This window comes from Bidens hawaiensis, unplaced genomic scaffold (genome assembly GCF_021521415.1).
Source record: "Bidens hawaiensis isolate Kalapana, Puna unplaced genomic scaffold, B.hawaiensis_p1.1 tig00017677_1, whole genome shotgun sequence".
NCBI lineage: Eukaryota > Viridiplantae > Streptophyta > Magnoliopsida > Asterales > Asteraceae > Bidens > Bidens hawaiensis.
The window spans coordinates 246,092-270,240 of record NW_027492670.1 but is presented as its reverse complement, the minus strand read 5'-3'; the positions used below and the strand labels follow the sequence as shown (position 1 = coordinate 270,240).

General features: G+C 38.1%; 1 protein-coding gene across 1 annotated transcript in view; it reads right to left on the bottom strand.

Moving 5' to 3' along the window:
• The window catches only part of LOC143554422 (uncharacterized), a 61,603-nt gene that overhangs the window by 6,258 nt on the left and 31,196 nt on the right, over window positions 1–24,149 (bottom strand). Inside the window, exons 3-4 of the mRNA XM_077044181.1 lie at window positions 5,436–6,177; window positions 4,346–5,288 (exon numbers count right to left, since the gene is read on the bottom strand). Coding sequence (XP_076900296.1) covers window positions 4,346–5,288; window positions 5,436–6,177 — 1,685 coding nt within the window. The remainder of the gene's footprint in view (window positions 1–4,345; window positions 5,289–5,435; window positions 6,178–24,149) is intronic.

Sequence of the window (24,149 nt, the reverse complement as noted above, 5' to 3'; positions counted from 1 at the left end):
TAAGTTGTGAAATAATTCCACAACTCTTAAGATGATCTTGAAAAACACCACTTAGGTATTCACCTCCTCTATCACTACGAAGTACTTTGATTGTGGTCTTGAGTTGTCTTTCTACTTCAGTTTTGAAGTCTTTGAACATTTCAAAAGCTTCATCTTTGTGTTTCATTAAGTACACATAACCATATCGACTATAATCGTCAATAAAGGTAATGAAGTATCTTTCACCATTCCTAGTCATTGGTCTAAAAGGACCACATACATCCGAATGTATGATACCCAATAATTCTTTTGACCTTTCAAAAGTTTTATTAAAGGGTTGCTTTGTCATTTTGCCTTGTAAACAAGATTCACATACATCAAATGAATCATACTCATTTGTTTCTAGAATACCACTCTTGCGAAGAGTTTGCATGCGATTCTTGCTTATATGTCCAAGGCGACAATGCCAAAGATAGGAATCACCCAAGTCCTTCTTGAGTTTCTTGGTGTTGACATTGTACATTGAACTACTATGTGACATACCACTTTGATCTATTTCATATATACCATTCATGGGTATAGCTTTAAAATAAAACATGCCATTCATCAAAACATGAATATCACAATTTATAAATTTAAGATCAAAGCCACATTGTTTTAAAAGAGACACGGAAATAATGTTTCTCCTTAACTTAGGAGCATACAAAACATTCTTCAAAATTACTTCCAAACCACTTGGAAGCTTTAACAAGTAGTCTCCTTGGGCTTGGACTTCAACTCTTGCTCCATTGCCCATAAAGAGACTAATGTCCCCTTTGTTGAGTTGTTTACTTCTTTTGAACCCCTGCAACAAATTGCAAATGTGAGTTCCACATCCGGTATCAAGTACCCATGTATTTGAAGAAATAACATTTAGTTCAATATGTATAGTAAAGATAATACCTGAGGTATGCCCCGCATCCCTCTTATCTTTTAACGCATTGAGATAGGTCGGACAATTCCTTTTCCAATGACCTATCTCTCCACACTCAAAGCATGGATCTTGCGCCGCAACCTTTTGCTTCTTTTCCTTCGGTTTGGTGGGCGTGATGGCTTTCCTCTTTCCCTTTCCTTGGACGTGGCCCTTGCCCTTAGCAACACTTGCTTTGGGGTTGGAGTTATGTCCCCTTTTTCCTTCATTGATTGTTAGAACGGGTAAAACCCTTTTACCCATTCCCGCTTCGGCCGTTCTTAGCATTGCGTGAAGCTCACCAATGCTTTTGTCCCATCCATTCATGTTATAATTCATGACAAAGGTTTCAAACCTTTTGGTCAAAGAGTTGAGGATCAAATCCGTAGCCAACTCATTAGATACGGGACAATTCAACCTACGAAGCTTTTCAATGTAGCTTTTCATTTTTAGGACATAAGATGAGACGCTTTGGGTTTCCTCCATACGACATGCATGAAACGCTCGAACCGTTTCGAAACGTTCCGCTCTAGCTTGTTGAAGGAACATTTCCTTCAATTGAGTTATCATGTCGTATGCCCCATGATGCTCGAAATCCTTTTGGATTTCGGGAATCATAGTCCCCAACATGAGGCAAGAGGCTTGCACCGAATCTTTGGTGTACTTGACCCAATCGTTATACGCCTCCTCATCTTCCACGTTAGGCTCATCGGGAATGGGATCGTCTAAGACATATGATATCTCTTCTTGTTTGAGAACTATTCTCAAGTTGCGATACCAATCCATAAAGTTATTATGGTTTAGACGATCCTTTTCAAGGATGGTTCTTAAGGATAGGTTACGGGTGTTATGGGTAGAGGTGTTTGCATTGTTAGCGGCCATCTACAAAATTTAACAAAGTTTTATTTTAGTATTATAAACAATTTAATTATTAATACCCTTTTATTCCAAATTTTAAAATAATAATTAAATTCTAGAATCCAACGATAAATCAAATTTCGGTTAGGTGACCTTTATCCCGTTATTTGATTTAACAAGGTAGTCAATCTTGACAATTGCAACCTTTTGCAACTTCTAGAGGTATGGGACCATTCGAAATCCTTATTTCGTGTTGGCATGTTTATCCCATCAACACCATTAGATCCCCATGCTTAGGTGACCTTTATCACATGGTTTCCAATTCAAGTCGTCCTACTTGTATAAACATGTAAGATTAACATACAAGTGGTTAGGTGACCTTTATCCCACAAATATGTTAATATTACCCTAAGTATATTAGTTTGCTCAAAATGGTTAGGTGACCTTTATCCCATTTAAAGTTCCCTAATACGTTAAGTGTCATACAAAAGGATGGTGTAAGACTTGTTTCCTTGGTAATTATGAAAAAGGGATTTTAAGTTTTCCAATATTCTAGTTTGAAAAACATTATGCCATATCCTAACATGCATTTAGTAATATGGCGATTTTGAAAACCAATTTTCAAGGTTCAAGTTATAATAAAACCAATTTTATTATATGTGAGTAATCGCTTAGTTTTAATAAACCCATTTAATTAAACTAATTGACGCGATATTACCAAATATATATTAGAACCCGTTTTATGCTTGTTGTCGTTCCTATGTGACGGTTTGGATATCCTAATATCTATCAACCACACATTACAATAAGTAAAACAAACAACCAAGCAAACACATGCAAAATATAGTCATAACCGAGAACCGCTAAGTTTGACCATACTTGTTAGCCGAAACAAGTATAGGTCATAAGTCACACCTAAGGGACAAAACATGACACAAGGATGGAATGTTGACTCCCACTTGACCTTGCATCCAAATGCTTCAAGTATCCTTTCCAAGTTGTTGTGTTCTTGTTGGGCTTGTTAATGGGCTCCAAACTTCCAAAAGTCTTCTTGGGCCCAAGAGTGAAATTTATGGGCCTAATGGGCTTGAATCCCATGATGGGCCGGTGAGGCCCAACAAGCCCAAAATTTCGGTCCAAGGCCCAAATCCACCAATTCTTGCATCTTCAATTTTTACAAAATGTATCCTAATACATATTTTTCTAAAAAAAAAGAAAATGCAACTAATCTATTTATTACAAACCAACTTATGAATAAATAAATTACACAAGCCTAAGATTATGAATTATTACAACCATATTGAATAATAAACATAATCAACATACACAAACAACAATCAACACATCCAAGGTCTAGGTTTCGGTTATGACACATCCAAACATACCAAATGTTCTAAGCATGCAACCTAAGCAACCAATGCCCAAAATCACCAAATAAAATCGGCCCCCCCCCCCCAAGAGGCTACGGCCCAAATTATTATTATTATTTTTTTTTTTATTATTTTCAACATCCAAATGTTATTAATGGTTTCCTAAGATCTTTCATGCATGTCAAGATCTTACAAATCCATGAGGGGTAAAATCCACCCAAATTTCGGACCCCTTTTTCACCCATGAAAAACCCGAAATCTATGAACATGTAAGAAGCATAAGTCCTTGTAACCGGCTCTTGATGCCATTGTTGGGTTTTATACAAGATTATCAAAGTTCAAGTTAACCATATTTAACTAGAAAACGCAGCGGAAGCTTAGATTTTAAATCTAGTTATAAACATACCTTTATGTTAAAACTAAAACCCAAAGCCAAGGATCAATATTACAAGAACAATATGCTTACAAAATGTAAATGGTACCTTCTTATACCTTATAAGAAGATGTAGATGGATGAAGAAGATGATGACTTTGAATGGCTAGGTTGCAAAGGAGAAACCCTCAAGCTTTTGATACCCCAAGCTTTGATCAACAACACCAACTAGTTGCTAGGATTTAGAACACTTGAACTAGCTCACAAAAACTCCCTCTTGTTGCCCAAGGGAGCCGTGGGTTTTTTTGGAGAGAAAGAGAGAGAGTTATTTTGTTACAACACTTGAAATTCAAAATGAGACAAGAAGCTTATTGCATGTGTTGTGAATGGAGAAGTATAAAGGAGGTCAACACTAGAAGACAAAACCTTGGAGTCTCCACCCACATGGGGTGGACGGCTCCCCCTCTTTTTTTTTTTTTTTTTTTTTTTTTGTGTTTTTTTTTTTTGTTTTAACCATTTAAACATCTCCATTCATTTTATAAAACTTAATTTTATAAAATGTACATGCATTTACATAATTATTTAACCAATTAAATAATTAATTTATATAAATAAATTATCCAGATAATTTATTTAAATCCTCAAGTGTGTTTGTTTAGAAAACCAATTTCCTAAACACGTAGTGTTCGGTATTCTTTTAAATGATCAAATCACTAAAGGAATACATTTGGTGTTGTCTAGCTTGTTATTGGGTATGACCCGACTTGGATCAAACACAGTTAGCCACATTAGTATAAGTATGTGTCTCGGGCATACGTAATTCCAACATTATTAACCGCTCGGCTATCGATGCACATATGATAAGCACCCCCATGTTTGGGAAGAAGCAACGCAGGCACGGCACATGGACTCATGCTTTCGCGAAGTAGCCCTTTTTCAAGGAGTTCAGTTACTTGTCGGTGAAGCTCTTGATATTCTTTGGGGTTCATTCGGTAAGCAGGTTTGTTCGGAAGACATGCACCAGGTAAAAAGTCAATACAATGCTGAATGTCACGCATGAGAGGAAGACCTGCTGGAATATCATTAGGAAAAACATCAATGAATTCTGACATTAATGGCACAATCTGAGGGTGTAACTGGTCAATCTGGTCGTTTGCATCTGTCACCACTAGAGCAAGTAAGAAAGGTGGTGCAATGTTTCTAGAATACTCCAAAAAATCTGATTTTGTAAGAATAAGAGCTTCTGTAGAAGTATCTTTAAGGTCAAGGGGAGCAAGGACAATGTTGAGACCATCTTTCTTGAAGAAATAAGTGTTGCGAAAACCATCATGTTTGGTTCGACGGTCATATTTCCATGGACGCCCCAACAACAAGTGACATGCATCCATAGAAATAACCTCGCACCACACCTCATCTGAATATTTATTGCCAATCGAAAATTGTACCAAACAACGTTTTGTCACACGAACAATGTTTCCCTTTTTTAGCCACGTTAACTGGTAAGGTTCGGGGTGGTCTTCAACCGGTAACCCAAGCTTGTCCACCATAGTCGTTGCCACCATGGTTTCACAACTAGCTCCATCAATAATAACCGTACACACTTTGCCTTTTGATGTACATTTAGTGCGGAAAATGTTGTTTCGTAACCAAAGGGTGTCATCGGTCATTTTGTTAACGGCGGCAAAGAGGACGCGTTGCACTACTAACGCTTCTCCTCGGTCCGGGTACAAAACTTGTTGGTCATGATGTGCAACATCATCTTCTCAATCAGTATCATAAACACACGTTGTATCATCAACAAATGTAACAAGTTGCTTGTTTGGACATTCTCGAGCATAGTGGCCCAAGCCTTGACACTTTTAACAACGTCGTGTCCTCGTTTGGTTCGCATCTCCCGTGGATGTACCTACTGAAGGCTTCATAGGAGCAGCCCTTGTTTGTGTCCCGGAAGCGATAGAAGATCGCACAGGTGGTTGGTTCCGAGTAGGACTGACACGGGTCTTAGCCTTAAGTTGTTTTTCAACTTTAAGTGCAAGACGATAGACATCATCAAGGGACCAAAACTGTTGTAACTGGACGATATCCGCCACGTCGGGAAGCAACACCCCCGAGAATCGGGCAATCACTTGTTCTTCGTCTTCATCGGCCCTGCACCGCATTCGTAACCGATCAAAATATGCGATGAACTGTTCGACGGAAGAGTTGTTATGAATTAAACTATGATATTCAAAAAATGCATCTTTCCTGTAATTGATGGGTAAAAATTTTGCAGAAAGAAGTTTCTTCATTTTGTCCCATGTTTCAACCCAAGATTTACCCTGTTGAAGTCGCTTATTCTTTACGTGATCCCACAACAAAGATGCGTATTTACGCAACTTAATGGCGACAACTTTAACTTTGATATGATCCAGGATATCCCGGAGTTCAAACACACGTTCCACATTACTCAACCAGTCGATGAACTCGTCTAGTTGTGCTTTTCCCTCAAACTCCGGAATCTCAACGCGTATCCCCAAAGAACGGAGGATTTCGTTGCGATTTTGTTCTTGGAGTTGCGGCGGCGGACGGCGGCCAAAAGGATTCTCCTCTCCGTCAAAACCGTCTTCCCCGACGACAGAATCTGACTCGGTTTCCTCGTTGCGCTCATCCTGTTGAAGTTCCAATTCACGAATCCGTTGTTGTAGTCGCTCGATTTCTTCAATATCTCATGGGTCACGGTTCACAACTGGAGCATCAGGCGCTCCACCCCGACGTGTGGCGTTACGTGTAGGTCGTCCACTGCCTGCCATGATCGTCAGTCCTGAAACTGATACCACTTGATAGGGATCTGAAGATGAAAGAACATAACAATAGAGAAAGAAAAGAACTAGAGATAAGAATCTCAATTACTCATTCAAAAACTAACAGTCCCTTCATCCATGAAAACAAAAACAATTAAAAAGTCTTCAACCACAAAATAAGGAAAATGAATCAAATCCCAATCAATCAAAGATTGGTTATTATGCGATTACTAAAATTAAAAAAAGGAAAGAAATCTCCAACTTGAAATAAACCATGCATGCATAGCTCACTAGTATAATCAACCGGGTCGTCGGGTGGACCGAGGTGAAACATGCTTGGAACATCGGCTACCGGTTCTTGATCCGCATCCGCATCACTCCATTTGAGCAGTAACCACGACTTTCAATTCTCGGGTTTCTCTTTGTAAATATTTCTTGCCCCTCATCATATGTCTTTTCTCAACCCTCATTTACTCTTATTATTGTCTATCCACAACCGTATGATTTTCTTGAATATGAATTAGATTCATCAACACATATATCTAATGTTGAATAGAAAATCGATATAAATTTAAATACACGAGCTGCATTGGGCCAGAAGGTCGATTAAACGAAATTAATGAAAAGTCTAGCCTCTGAATCTGTTGTTCAGGAACTGCGGGACTTGTTATAGCTAGAACTCGCTGAATAGTCTGCATCGAAGTAACATCGATTGAGGAATCGACGTAAAGTGCGGATCTGTCGATGTCGTCGATATAAGAGTTATTGCCAGTGTACTTGGATGAGTAGTACTCCCCGGTTTTGGTCGAGTAGATACATTAACATGAGCAGACACCACAACCCTTGGAACATGTGGTTGTGGAATATGTATCTCACCACCCGAACCTCTACGAGTTCTCTTCTTCTCCGGTTTGTCAACGACAACAGCTTTACATTTAGTTTTTCACTTACGTGTTGTGATAGCAGCACCTTGATCATCACCTCCCGGACCTCCATCACCATCGCTCCCACCTTCAGGTGGAGCTACATAATTATCATGAGCTAGATGACTAATCAACCTCTTGAACCTTGGTTTGGTCTTAGAAGTCTGTCCATGGTAAGTTCAAACTCGGCTAATCGTGTCATCAATCATGTGATCAAGAATAATAAAATCAGCTGAGGCTTCTTGATCTTTCAACATATTCGACTTTAGATGGTTAATAATTAGCTGCAGGAGGCGAGGATACATCTTAAACTTGTGCTTCCTGGCAGTGAAGTCCTCCTTCAGGTGATAAAACACCATCTATGAGAAATTAAACGGCTTGTTCAACACTAAAGAAACAAACACCGATTGCAACATGATTCTAGACTCGTCAAAACCACCTTTCCGTCCACCATGGCAATGAAGTAAGTACTTATAGAGTTCGCACATATTCACCTTGTTGTACAGTGATTCCTCCAAGTCACCTTTATACTTTAATCTTTTAAACAACCCCTTGATCAATACTTCATCAAATTCACACCAATCATCAACTGTATCAGGGAATCTTAAACTTTATGGATCACATATACATCAACAATAATATTCTTTCCTTGAATTTCTGCGACAATGTGATTCTCTCCCGAAACATATTTAGTATTATCCAAAAATGGTTGGATAATGAAAAAGTATATAGGAAAATCCGTATACATCGCATACTGAATACTTGATCTCTTTAGGAATGAGAACACACTCCCAAACATTGGTCACTCAAAGAAGTCGTATTCTAAGAAAGCACATATATTGTGTTTCGTATCATACGGTAAACCTACTTCTTGTTCCTTTCTTCTTTTTGAGCCTCGGGGTTCTTAACATGCTATTCCTCATGTTGTTCTTGAACAACTGGTGTCTGTTGAACATCAGGTTGCTCTTGCTCAACCTCAGGAACATTTACCAGAGGAATATCAACCATTTTTGCAAAAACGAACAAGGTAACCTTTCAACTAAACATTAAAATGATGAAAATTCCCCCCATTCGTTATAGTTTAAAGTTTAACGAATGAAAAACATCTCATTCATTAAGAATTATTAACGAATAGTGTGACACTCGTCAATTTCAGGTTAACTCTGTTAATTCAAACTCCGTCAATTCAAACTTAAGATCACTTGATCTATAATGCACATCTCATTACATTTAAACTAGGGTTTTAAATGATGCTTGACAATCACTACATATGTAGTCTTTAGGGATTGCACCGAAACGCAAACGAGTTAACGCGAACCATTGGTGAATAAACGAAAAACATCCAAACAATAATTATTTGATAATTATGTGTTAGGTTCATGTGCTATTTGATAATATTATATAGAACACTAACTCAAGATGCAAACAAGTTACTTTAAGCTAGAAAAGTAACAATTAGAAGTTGAGGGGCCTTGGTGTAACATATTATTATTAATAATATTAAAAACCCTAACTCTCTCTCTCCCTCCCCACAACCGATCGGCCCCCTCCCTTCTCCCTCCCTTGGCTGCCGTCACATTACACACACACACACACACAAGGATTGTCAAGTTTTGTTGAAGAATCAAGGTGCTAGGAAGGTATAAACAACTATTCTATGCATCCTTTATGTTTACTTTTGATTTTGAATGGGTTAATCTAAAACCCTAAGTCACGAAATTGATGAGTAAGATGAACTAGGGTTGATTTATGCTAGATGATGATTGATTATGCTTTGGTTATTGATTTAGATGATCATATGTGATTTTGAACGGTGAAAGGTTGTTAAATCATTGATTGTTTGTAAACCCTAGAGGGTTACTACTGATTTCTATGGATAATTATGTTTATTGCATGTTTGGAGATATGTCGTATGCTTAGGATGCATGTTAGACGATTGTGTGTGCTTGCTGAGTTTTGATAGCAGAGATAGTTAAACTTGAACGACATGTAACTTGTTAAATATAAAGCCAAACTGGATTAATTATGAGTCTAAAAGGTAGTGCTCTTAGTCTAATTTTCAGAAAACCCAACCACACCTAATTTGGAGGTGTTTTGGTTGCTCAAATGATTTAAATGTGATTAAAGGTCAAAACTGGTACTGGACAGATTGTAAGTTATGTTTAGACAACTGTAACTAAATGTTAATGTGGAATTTGGTCGAGGTTGTTAACACTACAGGGTACTATGTTGAGTCTAGTTTCTATAAAGTCTAAGTTTGTAATTTTTGGACGAGTAAAAGTTAACTTTTGTTATTTTACAAAACTGAAGTGCAAATCTGAATTGTGAGACCTGCTGTTAGGCTGTTTTGTAATTATCATATCTCATAAACCACAAGACCAAATGGGGTGGTTCCACTTCTGGAAGTTAACATGTTGAGTTAAGAACCTAACCCAATTGGTCTTGCATTAATTGGATTTTTCATTTAACGGTAATAACAAATAACATTCTGTTGCGCATGATTTTGACTGCTGTGAGTTTACTGCAATGTTTTGATCATTGTGAGTAAACTATGTGGAATAAAAATACAATAAAAATAGTTCTGGAAACCTAACTCATACATGCTTTTGTGACGATATTTGGTGAATTAATTTATATGCTATGATCTGTTGAATAGAGTAATCTTTCAAGTAGAATTCTGTCTTGATAAAACTAGCTGCTGAACTATGTGAAAATACATGATACATGCTTGTTGTTAAATAATTGCTACGTTTATGACCAAATTGCCCTTGTGGGGATAATTGCTAGTAATGTAAAATATTAATACATGGTATGTAAATAGTTGTTCACACATGTAACGTATCACCAATGTGCTTGTTAAGACACACACAATTCACCACCGAAACACGAAACGTATCTTGTGCATAGGTGTTATGTGCCGAGTCTAGAGACTCGATAGTAGTTCCAACACTTAGAAAATCTTATTTGTTGTTTTAGAACGCTAGTGAGGATTTTCTGTTACGCACATCACTTGGGTGACTTGTTTTATTGAATTCTTCGCAAACAGTGAGTTTCACGTTCCCCTTTTAACTCTTTTAAACGCTTTTTCACTTGGGGGAGAATACATACTCCGAAACGCTTTTAGATTTTGTAATTTAGTTATATATCACTTGTAAAGACTAAGTGGCAAACGAAACAACAAAAGTCCTTCATACACATCGAACCGTTTAGTATTGGATAATAGCGAGTCACTGTTGAGTAGTACTATTGGGTTTGACAAACCTCACCCAACGCTAAACTCGACTGGAGGTCGAGTGGGTGTAATCTTGGCTAACACATTACCATGGTCGGGATAGACCTGGTGGCAAGGCAAATGATAAACAGTCAGCTTCGGTCTCGAACACTTAGTAATACTTTCTTTATAGGCTAGCTACCTATAGATATATAATTGATTTAACACTTTCTGGTAACGCAAACGCAAACGCAAAACGCAAAACGTAAACGCAAACGCTTTATTTTATATAAACTTGTGAACTCACCAACCCCGTGTTGACACTTTTAGTATGTTATTCTCAGGTAGCCGAGGCGGGCGCGTGGTATAGGATCATGCATCATTGAACTCTATCGATTTTGCAAACTTATTTTTAAACTGTTATTAATTGGGTTTTAAGTCGTCCTGCGTGACGCAACACTTTTTTTTATGATTTTACGCTTCCGCACTTATTTACACTTAAATTGTTTTCGTGGTTTGAAAACTTTATTTATGGTTTGATTATAACTAATGATTCCGATCCTGTTAGTTCACACCCTCTGACGGTAAAACTCCGTTAGTGGATTTTTAGGGTGTGACAAATAGATACATTCTTTAATATCTTAAAACAAATGAGCACATTTTTTAAAATTTTGTACAATCGTTAAAAGAAACTAAGGCTCATTCGTTAAAGTAACCAACGCATGAGGCCATTTTCCAATAATCATAACGACTTTAGTTACGTTACCAGTGGTGCATATATGAGATCTAATTCGTTACTTGATAAATGAATGTAAATTAACAAAAAGTTTGTTGACTAATTAAGTCCAAGTCAAAATTGATATGAACACCAGAAAGACAATTAACACATTTCAAATTATGATATCAATCAATACTTAACCAGGTACATTAAATCTTGGTTAGATATAATCGACGATACATCGATGATAAACCTAAATCATCTAATCAAGTTTTGATACAAGTTTTATTATCCAATTAATCAATTTTATGTCCGAAAACTTGTTAATCACTGAAAGAACTCAAATTTTGATCAAAACTGAAATTAAAACAACCATTAGGCTCGTCTATACGTTATTAATGTCAAACGATGTTTAAAAAAACATAAATTACACGAAGAAATAATGGAAATGTTTTGACATAGTTTCTTTTGTGTTTGGAGTTTTTGAGAGTAACAGTGTTGAAAACGAATTTGTGCCCATCCGTTTCTAAGGCTTTATATATGTGACGTACAGCTTGACCCCATTTCCAAGACAAAACAAATGTAACACGCATTAAATTTATTAAGGAATGACCCTTCATTCGTTAATGATTAACTTAATACCCCTTCATATGTTAAAAGTTAAACGAATAACCTTTCATTTGTTAAACTTTTAACGAATAACCAAATATTCATCACTCATTCGTTAACAAAACAATGAATGTTCCCACATTCGTTATGCATAGCAGAACCAAAGGTGAAACGGTAGTGAAAGAAACACATTCGTAGAAGTTAATTAACGAATGACCTTCCGTTCGTAACAATTTTGTAATGAATGAGCAATAGCGAATGTAGAGTTTTAAACATTTTAAACTCTTGTAACATATTTAATTTAACGATCCAGAACCAAGTTTGATGTCCATTTTATAAATGATTACTTTAAAACGAATTTACCTTAAAGGATTTTAAATTAACCTTATAAACTTAAATTGTGAGTAAAATATTTTCTTTTTCAAATTTTAATTCGCATAAATCGGTAATAAAAAATATAGGAGAAGATAATTTTTTTTAGATTTTTCAAACATTATATTCGAATAATCTAAAAACCAAAACTAAACTAAAACTAAAATTTAAACTACGAAAGAAGTACACATTTTTGTGAGCTTGATCAGAATCAAACTGACCAAGATTCCGTGCATCACAGTTTTATATTTCGGCGTTATTTGACTGGTGTTATATCAGTCGTTGATATTGTTGTCCACCTAAGACTAACAACAAGTGTTTCAGAAATTTCCATGATACGCTTTATGTTTCAATTAAGGAAAAGAACATCAGAAATTATCAGCCTCTAATCTAGATTAAGGTTTATTTTGATTTTACCATGTCACCTCAACTTGACTTTTACCTTAGAATCAGCATATCAAAATTTCTTGAATTTTAATATTTATAATAGCAAGCTAGCAATAATCCCCACTACAAGACATATCCCTGTTATCAAAAAATTTCTCGAGTTCCATTCCCATGGATGAGTATGCACGATTTCATTCGTATGGCTTACATATATTGTGTCCCTTGTTTTCTGTTTCTTAATTGTAATAAGACGTGAGCAAGGGGATAATGTATGACTCACAGCGTGGTTTGATCAAGTTTGTAGTGAATTTGTACAATGAAGTACATATGTGATCAAGTTTAATGACTTATATTGGCAGATAAACAACGGGTTCGCCTTTTGAGCAAAATAATATTCACATTTGTGAATACCCATATGAGAAACCACATAATGTAACACCTCGTAACCGCAGCGGAAACATAAACGGGATGCAACAGACACCTCTGATATCAACCACATTGTTTATAAAGAAAACTGAATACATTAATATACTTCAAATTACATTATCTCATATTTCATTACCGTCTAGGTGATACACACATCATACAATACAATACATAATTCTATTTAATATAATGTATCATAACATCCCGCACACAAATCTTACACACATCAAGCACTTAGAACGTAAGCAATCACTTCATCTTAATCGTACCTGAAAAGCATGTGAGAAAACGGGTCAACTATGAATAGTTGGTGAGTTTCACAATTTGAGTAAACCATGATAAATCAATATCATAATATAATATTATCGATGTAATTATGCTGAGCCCACAAGTGAAACCTCTGACTATCCACACACAACCCCGTGGCATACTCCGCCCACGGACCTGCCCCAAACCGCTATGCCTAACATTACATAGCAAAATAAATAACAACAAAATAGACATGTGCAACTGGCTGGGAAACATCAGCAAATCCATGCCGGACCAGTTGGGTTTGTCAGACCAATAGTACTATTCACACTCTACCGACTTTTAGCTAATCACTCGTGTTGCGGGGCCTTACAATGTTAGCAACTCAGACAATTACCATCTTAGTACATTTCCGTACGATTCCCGTACAATAAAACATATATAAATACACGCAAATCCATGCGTTCAGTATGTACTTAAACATTTTAATAACAACATGCTTTCCGCCCCGGGAAAATATTTAAAAACAATTCAGAAAAGGGGCTCGTGAAACTCACCTTATCGCAAGCAAGCAGGTAACACAGTACGTAAGCTACTAGTCCGGATCTGTAATACGATCCCTAAGCTCGTTACTATACAATCACTATTAATATAACTTTAACCGTGTTAACCGGTACACCTGGGGACACTGTTAACCCAGTACTGTACCCGTTCCGGGGGCAATGTTAACCCAGAAACACTTCTCCGGACTCAGATTGTGATATCGTTTAGAGTTCAATAGTTAAAATTACTATTAGTTCGTTTTCCCCGTTTTGCGTGCCTAGCACGGTTATCCGTTTTTACGCTTCAAAAATGAGTTTGGTTACACACGACCCAAAAATAGTTATTGACTGATAATTTAATTGTAGTTCTGAAATTAGAGCTCGGTTTAGAGGCCCCGATTGGCCGCGGGACCCGTTTCCGTCTTTAGTGTACCTGAAACTGTTAAATCGGGTAAAATTACCCAAATCATCCGAATTATTTTCGGATGATTTATTTTTACTTGTTTAACTCAGTTATATGAAAATAGTCCATTTTTAGGGTTTTTATACACCAGTCAGCTCGTTAGGCGAACTTTACCGGTTTACGCGTTTTAAACATTAAAAGTTTGTTTTTATTTTCTTTTTAGCACAAATAATTATCCGTTTAATCTCGGGTCTTGAAATTTTGCACAAACCACTTTTTGACAGTGGGGAATTTTATAAAAATATTTCCAGAATTAATTTTTATACTTAAAATTTTTTTATCTATTTTTAAACACCATTTAAACACTAAATATGTCGTAAATACCAAACGACCTTATAAAAATCCCAAATTTTTCCTAGATGGCCCCTGCCATTCACATAGTCCCCTGTAATTTTCCAGAAACAAAATCTCTTTTTACATGCCATTTTCACTAAAACCGAGCTAGAAAACCCTAGAACTCGTTTAACCAAAAGGCCTACTTAGACTTCTCCAACGGACCTAAAATTTTGTGTGTGACTTTTACATGTTATAAAAAGCTTATCTGGAATTTTCCAGAATTTTTCATGATATTTAACTATTTTTCACCATTTTTAGCCAAAACCGAGCATTAAATTCACCAAATATTCATCCTTTGTCCAAAAATTACCAAATTTTCACAGACCTTATATTTTCATGTCTTTAACACCTCTGTAAAATTTCATGACCTAACTCCAAACCCTTCACAATCTGTCCAAAAACTCATAACCGAACATAAACCGAACTACCTTGTGTTTTTAGCTTCAAATCGCAAAGATCTTGCTTTCTAGCCTTTGTTAACAACTATATACAACACCTACAAGCACAATAACACCACACCAAGCAAGTTACACCCACAATCAAGCCATTTCTTGAATGGGTTCGGTTATGATTTAAAAACAAGATTTAAACCGTAAAAATTCGTTTTTGGTTCGTTTAACTCCTTTCTTGGACCAAGATCCCTTGTATAACCCGTATACATCACTTGATCATGCAAGAATCGGTTTTCATCTTTGAAACCTCATTTTCTTGCAAATAAACTCAAGAAACGAAGATGAAAACGTAAATAACTCGATTTTTACCTTGCTTTTCTTGCTACAAATCCGGGTTTTTGAGTGATAATGTGGAGAGAAAGGTAGGATCTTGCAATGGTTGCTTAAAAAAAAGAAATGAGAGGCAAGGGGATATTACCCCATTCCGATCGGAAGTAAGAGGGAGGTGGGGTGGGACCCACCTTTCCATTCTTAGCCACCCATTTAGATTTCGGCAATCTGGATAATGTTTTGGATAATCTGGTTCATTTCGTTTTTCGGTTAAATGTTTAATTCGGCTTAAAACGAGGCTAAAACGGTCGTTTTCCGGCTTAAAAAATGAAATTTATATAAAACCGATTTAAAAACTTTAAAAACTTAAACCATGGCATTTATTATCTTAGAACATCATATTATTAATAATTGCGCATATTTTTCGGCTTGATCGATCGTCTCTTGCTCGGTTGGTATTAAAGGTTTCGTTTAACGTACCGACGTACCATTAAATCGAAAATTCTCTTCTGTGCTTTAATTCACTTATCCCGAAGCTTTAATACTTCGTAAACATCACTAAATATCATATATCTCGTCTATAATGTAATCCTCGATTCGTTCGGGTTTCAACAACCGTTAATCAGTTGATCGTATTTCCAATACGATTAACTGTATAATCGAGTATAATCCGTACTGTGAATCATACATACTCGTATCAACGCATCATAATTCATATATTCATTATTAAATAACACATAAATAGTATATACCGGCTAGGGTATACCTGATTTTGACGGAATCGTTACATTCTCCCCCCGTCAAGAAATTTCGTCCTCGAAATTTTACACGCCCACTATCTGTTAGGACATGAAATGTCATGTGTATGTCCCCAGTTCTATCAGGATGGTTCGATATGAAAATAACGATCGTGAAACCAAGTTAACGGACTGAAAATGTCAAAAGAAACTGATTCGATCGAATCAGTGACTGATTCGATCGAACCAGGACTCATTCGATCGAATGAGATACTCATTCGATCGAATCAGTATACGATATATAAACGAAACTTAGGAAATTTCACAAGAGAGAGCACACATTACACACAGTCACGAACCTGCTACTGCCGAAAATCCTCTCTGCCCATCTTCGTCGTGTCGGTCTTTTCCTCCGTCCCTAGGTGTCAAACCGTCTTAGGAATCGTAACCGTGCGTTGTTGATCACCACCGAATCGCCGTGTTAGAGGATTCCGCACTCTAACACGTTGCCCCCGTGAATCGTTGGGAAACCGTGTCCCGCACCGGTCCGACAAAGTGGTATCAGAGCCTTTGGTTCTAGATTCACGTTAGATTCGTGGTAAAATTCGTGTTTTTCTCGCGAAAATCGTAATTTTTGCCGGAAAATTCCGAATTTTTGGTGTTTTTGATCTTGGTGTTCGTCGTGTTCTTGTCAAAAACTGTTAAAATTGTCATACTTTGGTGTTTTGATCTTAGAATTGTGTGTTAAAAGTTCGAGTTTCGTCAAGAACGTTCCTCGCGTTCTTCGTGTTCTTCGTATTTTTGGTGGTTTTGATCCGTTTTTTGGTTGGTCTTAAGTTGTTTTTGTGTTAAAAGTCATATTTTGATCTTAAGTTGCTTCTTGATCTTCCAAGATTTGTGTTTTTGATTCAAAATTCGAAAATCCGTCAAAATCTTCTAATTTTGGAATTTCCAGATTTTCCGATCGAACGTGTCTATTTTTGGAACTCATTCGATCGAATAGCCTTCCTATTCGATCGAACAAGTTTAAACTTTGACCGAATCAGTTTTTTCCCGCCGAGAATTACTCCTAGTTCATTCGATCGAACCAGATTTGTTCGTTCGATCGAATTAGTCACCATTCGATCGAATAAGTCTTTTATTCGATCCGCCGATTCGATCTTTGTCTTATTCGACTGTCAGAACCCGTTCGATTGAACCAGAAACTCTTTCGATCGAACCTCTCAACCCATTCGATCGAACCAGATTCACTTTCGATCGAATAACTTACAGATCAGCATTTCAGAGAGACATTCGATCGAACCAGAACACATTCGATCGAATAGGTCACTCATCCGATCGAATCAAACCCATTCGATCAACAGTTCAACGTTAAAGCAAAGAAACAAAGATGGCTGCAAGTTCGAGTACCAACAAGAGGATTCAATCGATTCTCGAAAGTGATTCTGAATCGGGAAGCTATAACAAGCCACCAAAGCTAATGACTTTAAACGATTTTACAACCTGGAAGACAAGATTTCAAATTCATATAACAGGTGTGAATCCTGGACTTTGGGAAGCTGTTCAGACAACTTGGGTGCATCCGACAAATGATGATGGTGAGACTTTGAGTTACTTTAGGCTGTCTGAAGATCAAAGGATAGCCTTTGATGCTGAGAAGAAAGCCTTCTCGTTACTGTCACAAGCACTTTCAAGCGATCTCTTCCATCAGTTTAACCAGTTTACAACAGCGTCAACTCTTTGGAACGCACTGGTTGAACGATGTGAAGGATCTGACTCAGTTAGAGAAATTCACGCACGGGAGCTCAAGCGTGAATTTGATTTGTTTGGTCCAGAATCGGGAGAAGACATTGAATCGTTACTGTCGAGATTCTATCATCTAATGTCAGAACTCAAGTCCTATAATGTCAAAACAACAGGGACTGAAAAGGTTAGATGTCTTGCTCAAGGACTTCCAACCAGCTGGAACACCTTCCTGACAGTAATGAGAAGAAGTCATCAGCTGGAGACGATTCTCCTGTCTGATTTTATTAAAGAAATCAGACAAGAAGAGGCTGAACTAAGAGCCTCCTCCAGAAAACCGAGATCAACTTCTGACAAATCACTCTACATGTCAAAACCTCCTATGTCAGATTCAACTGATCATGCTCCGATGAAGACCGCTTTTGTCTCCTCAACGTCAAATCAATCAAAGGGGACTGAAACGAGATCTTCCGTCCCACCATCAACTTCTGGAAACTCAAGTACTAACTCCGGACCCAAGTCAACGGAGAAAGCAACGTTGAATACTGAAGGCTTGGGAACAGTAACAGTGGAGGTTGCCAAAGAACACATGGCAACTCTAGGCACGATAATTGAGTCCTACAGTTTAATGGTGGCGGGTAAGCTAGGAAATAGTCATCTGGACAGTGATGACTATGAACAGCTTGACGAAGATGATATGGAACGCATAGACATTATGTGGGCTCTTGGCAGTGCGTTCCGAAGGGCCAGAAAGTGGACGAAGAAAACAGGTCAGGCCCTCTCAATAAACAACAAATCCAAGTTCGGCTTTGATAAAAACAAAGTAAAATGCTACAACTGTGGCGAACTTGGTCACTTTGCCAAGGAGTGTTCGAAGCCAAGAAGGGAAGGTCACCAATATCCCTTCCGAACCACTTCATCATCATCCACTCCTGCTGCAGCTGCTGCAACTGTCAACCTTGAGAGACAACTGGTCCCTCAAAATCAAACCGCAGCAAACAACGTCAACATCAACAATGAAACTGCTCTTGCAGTTCAAGGGGATGAAGGCGAGACATGGAACTTCAGCATCAACATGGCTGATGTCACAATAGTAGATGGAAACTCTGAAACCGAGTCTGTTGTTTCCTCGACCAATGAAGAATATATTGTCGATGAACCAGCTGCTGAAGTCCATGAAGAAGAACCTGAGGTTGAAGTGGTATCTTTGGAGATTAAGGAGGATCACGATAAAGAGTCAAATGTTCCTCAAATATCTCCATGTTCGACAATTCCCGCAGAGGCTGCTAAAGTTGAAGAAGTCAACGAAGTAGAGTCTAAAGCAACTTCTGCATCGTTTCTGGAAAAAGCTGGGAATCTTTGCTTTGCATTCATGGCAGAGACATCAAATGCCAAGGTAAGTTCTAACCCATCAACTCCCAAACCAGAAAATGTTAAATGTTTAAAATGTGAATTGTATGAACAAGAAATTCAATCTCTAAAAGAGAGAATTGAAGATCTCGAGGCTTACAAACAAGCAGCCTCAAGATCTTTAATGGAACTGACTGACGCGCTTGCACAGAATAAGGCTTGGAAGCAGAAAGAGTCTGCTTTTAAAGAAAAGATTGATAGCCTTAAGCGTCAGAACAAGGAACTTGAAATATGTGTTCTGAATCAACAAGATTCTATCAATTTTCACATAAATAAGAATAATGTTTTGAAAAAAGAATTGGAAAACTTGAAAGCTGATTTTGAATCATTGAATTTCAAATTAAAAAGTTACTCAAATTCATCTTATTTATTAGAACACATCATTCCCGAGTTCCGAGGCAAAAAGGAAAAAGGCGTGGGATATAACAATGTCCCACCCCCGATCCTGAATCAATTTGCAAGCACACCAGGAGCTGTGCCGGATGATGAATCAAATGATTATATACCCGAGGACACAAACCAAATTTCTAAGTCTAAGGGAAAAGAAGTCATTGACCCGGCTCCTGAGTCCAAACAAAATGTTGTTGCCACAGACTTAGGTTCCACAACTAAGTCGGGCCCACCACCATCTAAGTCAAAGGCAACAACAACAAGAAATTCTCAGAAGAAAAAGTTTAATCCTAAATCTGAGAAAGTCTATGTGGAACATAGTACCCAGTTTGTAAAGGAGGGTAACGTTAATGAAAAACATAATTTCCCAAAACACCCTCCTAGACAAACTACACCCCAAAATATCAAATCCAGGGGGTACTATGATAACCGACAAAAACAGAGTTATTTCTCTCCACCAAGTCAAAGGGGGAGAAACTACTGTTTTTCGTGTGGAGAGGTAGGGCATATAGCAAGATTTTGCTATAAGTACACGGATCCTAAGCAGTACATATCGACTCCGGATCCGAGGTATGCCAAGTCACCTCCTAGGAGGCGACCGACCATTGACGTTCAAGGTCAAGAACGGTTTCACACACCGAGGTCGGTTTCTCCTCGGAAACCTCAGCCAACCTCACCACACCAATCCCCAAACCCCTCAGATCCAAATGTTTCCACTTCGACAAGTGAAACTCAGTCTTCAACCATCTATCTCAAACATGTTGAGAAGAAGACTGACTTTTGGAAACCAAAGAAAACTAACACTGTTGACAACAATGTCAAACCAGAAAACAGTGTTAATGAGGGTAAATGGATTGAATTGTACATTCGTGATGAAAATGGAAAACCCAAGACCGTAAAGGCTTGGGTTTCCAATGATATTTAAACCTTTTGTTTTTGTGTGCAGGTTGCTCTATATGATCCAAGATTCAACATGTGGATCATAGACTCAGGAGCTTCCAGGCACATGACTGGAAACATGAATCTCCTTTCAAGTGTCAGACAAATAAAAGGAGGTGCAGTTTCCTTTGCAGGAAATCAAGGAGGCTATATCACGGCCCAAGGAATTGTGTCTAATGGGCGAATTTCGTTTGAGAAAGTTAATTTCATCAAAGAGTTGGAGAACAACCTGTTGTCGATAAGTCAAATCTGCGACAAAGGTTTCAAAGTTATGTTTGACGACCGAGATTGCCACATCTTGGCTAAGGATTTCAACTTTCCTGAAGACAAGGTTTTAATGTCAGCTGCACGCCAGAGTGATCTCTACATTCTGGATATGGCTAAGGCAGGGTCATCGTCTCCAACGGCGACATGTTTTGTGTCCAAGGCATCCGAACGTGATACTGTCTTATGGCATAGACGGATGGGACACATAAATGTCAGGAACATGAACAAGCTTGTGAACAACAGACTAGTTGAGGGAGTTAATCTGAGAAGCTTTTGTCTCCCTGATTCGTGTGTGCAGTGCAAAGCAGGAAAGCAAATAAAAAGGTCCCACAAGTCTAAGAGTTTCCACTCGATTGATATTCCGTTGGAACTCCTTCATATGGATCTTTTTGGCCCAATAAGCGTCAAAAGTATCTCTGGGCACTCATACTGTCTAGTGGTTACTGATGAATATTCTAGATTCTCTTGGGTGTTTTTCTTGAAAGTAAAATCAGAAACGTTTGGATGTATACAACTGCTGGTTACAACTATTGAGTCTCAATACAATCTGAAGGTTCGAAGAATGCGGTCAGATAACGGTACAGAATTTAAAAATGCGAATGTTGAAAATTTCTGCAAAGAAAAAGGGATCGTTCAGGAGTTCAGTGCTCCATATGTTCCACAAATGAACGGGGTTGCTGAAAGGAAAAATCGTACGTTAATCGAGACAGCAAGAACAATGTTAGCCGACTCAGTGTTACCTGTTACGTTTTGGAGTGAGGCAATTGCCAACGCCTGTTTCACATTAAATCGGGTAGGCATTGTCAAGCGCCACGGCAAGACAAGTTTCGAGCTTCTTCAACGACGAAGGCCTAACTTAGAGCACCTGGAACCATTCGGAGCTCTTTGCACGTTACTTAAAAGGCACGTTGATAATAAGTTCGAGGAGAAGATTATCAAGGGTTATTTTCTGGGTTACAGCGTACCTCTCAAAAGGGTCTTCAACAGAACAACAAAATTAGTTGAAGAATGGTACCATGTCGATGTTCAACGCTACACAGAACCAGCCAAGGGGACAGGAGAAGACTGGTTGTTTGATTATGACAAATTGTTCAAGTCTTTCAATCTGTATGAGATTGCTATTCAAATGATGTATGAGGCGCAAAATGCACCTCCTGATGAATTTTTGCAATCTTCAACTCATCCTGGTCCGTCATCATCTTCCTCCACAGAGTCTAGCGATCAAGTTCAAGAATCTTCCGAATCTGAATCTGAAGATGAATCTCCAGCAGATGATGTACAATCGGCACCAACTCAGGTTACTTCACAACCTTCATCGTCAAATCAAGAAGTGCCGAATGCAGATCAGCCTCTAACGTCTACTTCAGAGGCACCACAATCCGCTCCAGTTCCTGAGCCGAACTTAACTAACTTGGAACAAAATGTTGTCGTTCCTGACAATCCGGTTGTTAGGACTGAACGTGATCATCCACAAGACAACATTATAGGGGACATTCAACAGGGTGTCAAACTCGTCGACAGCTGAATTTTGGTCTCTACACAGAAATGATGGAGTCAGGATCAGTTGCTCTTAATGCCCATGAATGCTTCTTAGCACAAGAAGAACCACACAGCACCACCGATGCGCTGAAAGATCCCAACTGGGTCTCAGCCATGCAAGAGGAATTATTGCAGTTTAAAAGACTTGGTGTGTGGAAGCTGGTGGATCTCCCCAAAGGACAGAAGAAAATTGGCACTAAGTGGGTACTAAAATGTAAACGTGACGATCGTGGAGTGATTGTTCGCAACAAAGCCCGCCTGGTGGTCCAAGGGTTTAGGCAAATCGAAGGCCTAGACTACAATGAGGTATATGCTCCGGTTGCTCGTTTGGAGGCAATCCGGATGTTCTTGGGGTATGCATCTTTCAAGAAATTCAAAGTATATCAAATGGACGTCAAGAGTGCCTTTTTGTACGGTCACATCGAAGAGACCGTATATGTGGCACAACCTCCAGGTTTTGAAGACCCATATCACAAGGACAAAGCCTATCTTCTCAACAAGGCTTTGTACGGTCTTCACCAAGCCCCGAGAGCTTGGTATAAAGAACTATCCAAACACCTTCTGAACAACGGGTTTAGAAGGGGAACCATTGACTGCACGCTATTCTCAAAAGAAAAAGAAGGAGATCTAATTATGGTACAAGTGTACGTGGACGACATCATCTTCGGGTCCACGAATAAAACACTTTGTAAGGAGTTCGAACAAGTGATGAAAGAAAAATTTGAAATGAGCTCCATGGGTGAGATGAAGTTCTTCTTAGGACTTCAAGTTGATCAAAAAGATTCCGGTATCTTCATTCACCAGACAAAATACGTCAATGACATCTTGAAACGGTTTGAGATGTTGAGTTCTTCTTCACAGGGAACTCCTTTAGAGGTTAATCACGGGATTAATCCTGACGAGAAGGGTGAATTGATCAATCCAACTCACTATAGAGGGATCATCGGATCTCTAATGTACCTGACTGCTTCTCGGCCAGACATAATGTTTGCTACGTGTCTCTGTGCACGTTACCAGTCAAAGCCGAAGGTCTCCCATCTGATTGCAGTCAAAAGAATTTTGCGTTATCTGAAGGGTACTCCAGATTGGGGTCTTTGGTATCCTTATGATGACAACTTCGATCTTCATGCGTATAGTGATTCGGATTATGGTGGTTGTAAACTCGATTACAAATCAACAACAGCAGGATGTCAGTTCTTTGGAAGTCGTTTAGTAACGTGGCAATGCAAAAAGCAGACGTCAGTCTCCACTTCAACAGCTGAGGCGGAATATATTGCGGCTGCCAGTTGCTGTTCTCAAGTTATTTGGATTCAGCAACAAATGCGTGACTACGGTATTGAATGTTCTACTACTCCCATATATATTGATAATTCTGCTGCAATTTCAATTACCAAAAATCCGGTCCATTTTAGCAAAACGAAGCACATCGAAATTCGATATCACTTCCTTCGTGACTGCTACGAAAAGAAGTTAATCGATGTGATAAAAATCCCCACTCAGGAACAACGCGCTGATCTCTTCACTAAAGCATTTGATAAACCACGGTTTTTATATTTACTAGAGATCAACGGCGTTAAACGTATATCAGAAGATGTTCCTGAAGATATCATTTAAATTGTTTTCATTTTTTCTTTTCTTAAAAATTTAAAAAAAAAAAATCCAAAAAGATTTTGTTTTTTTTTATAAATTCTAGGGGGAGAAAGGTTTCAAGAAAAACCAAAAATTCTCAAAATTTTGAGAAGTTGATCTTGTTACAAGAAAGGTGATAGTACACAGACGCTATCATACTGAGACATCAAAAAGATTTGTTATTACTGTACAGCTTATTTTCATTTTTCTTATATTAAATTTTTATAC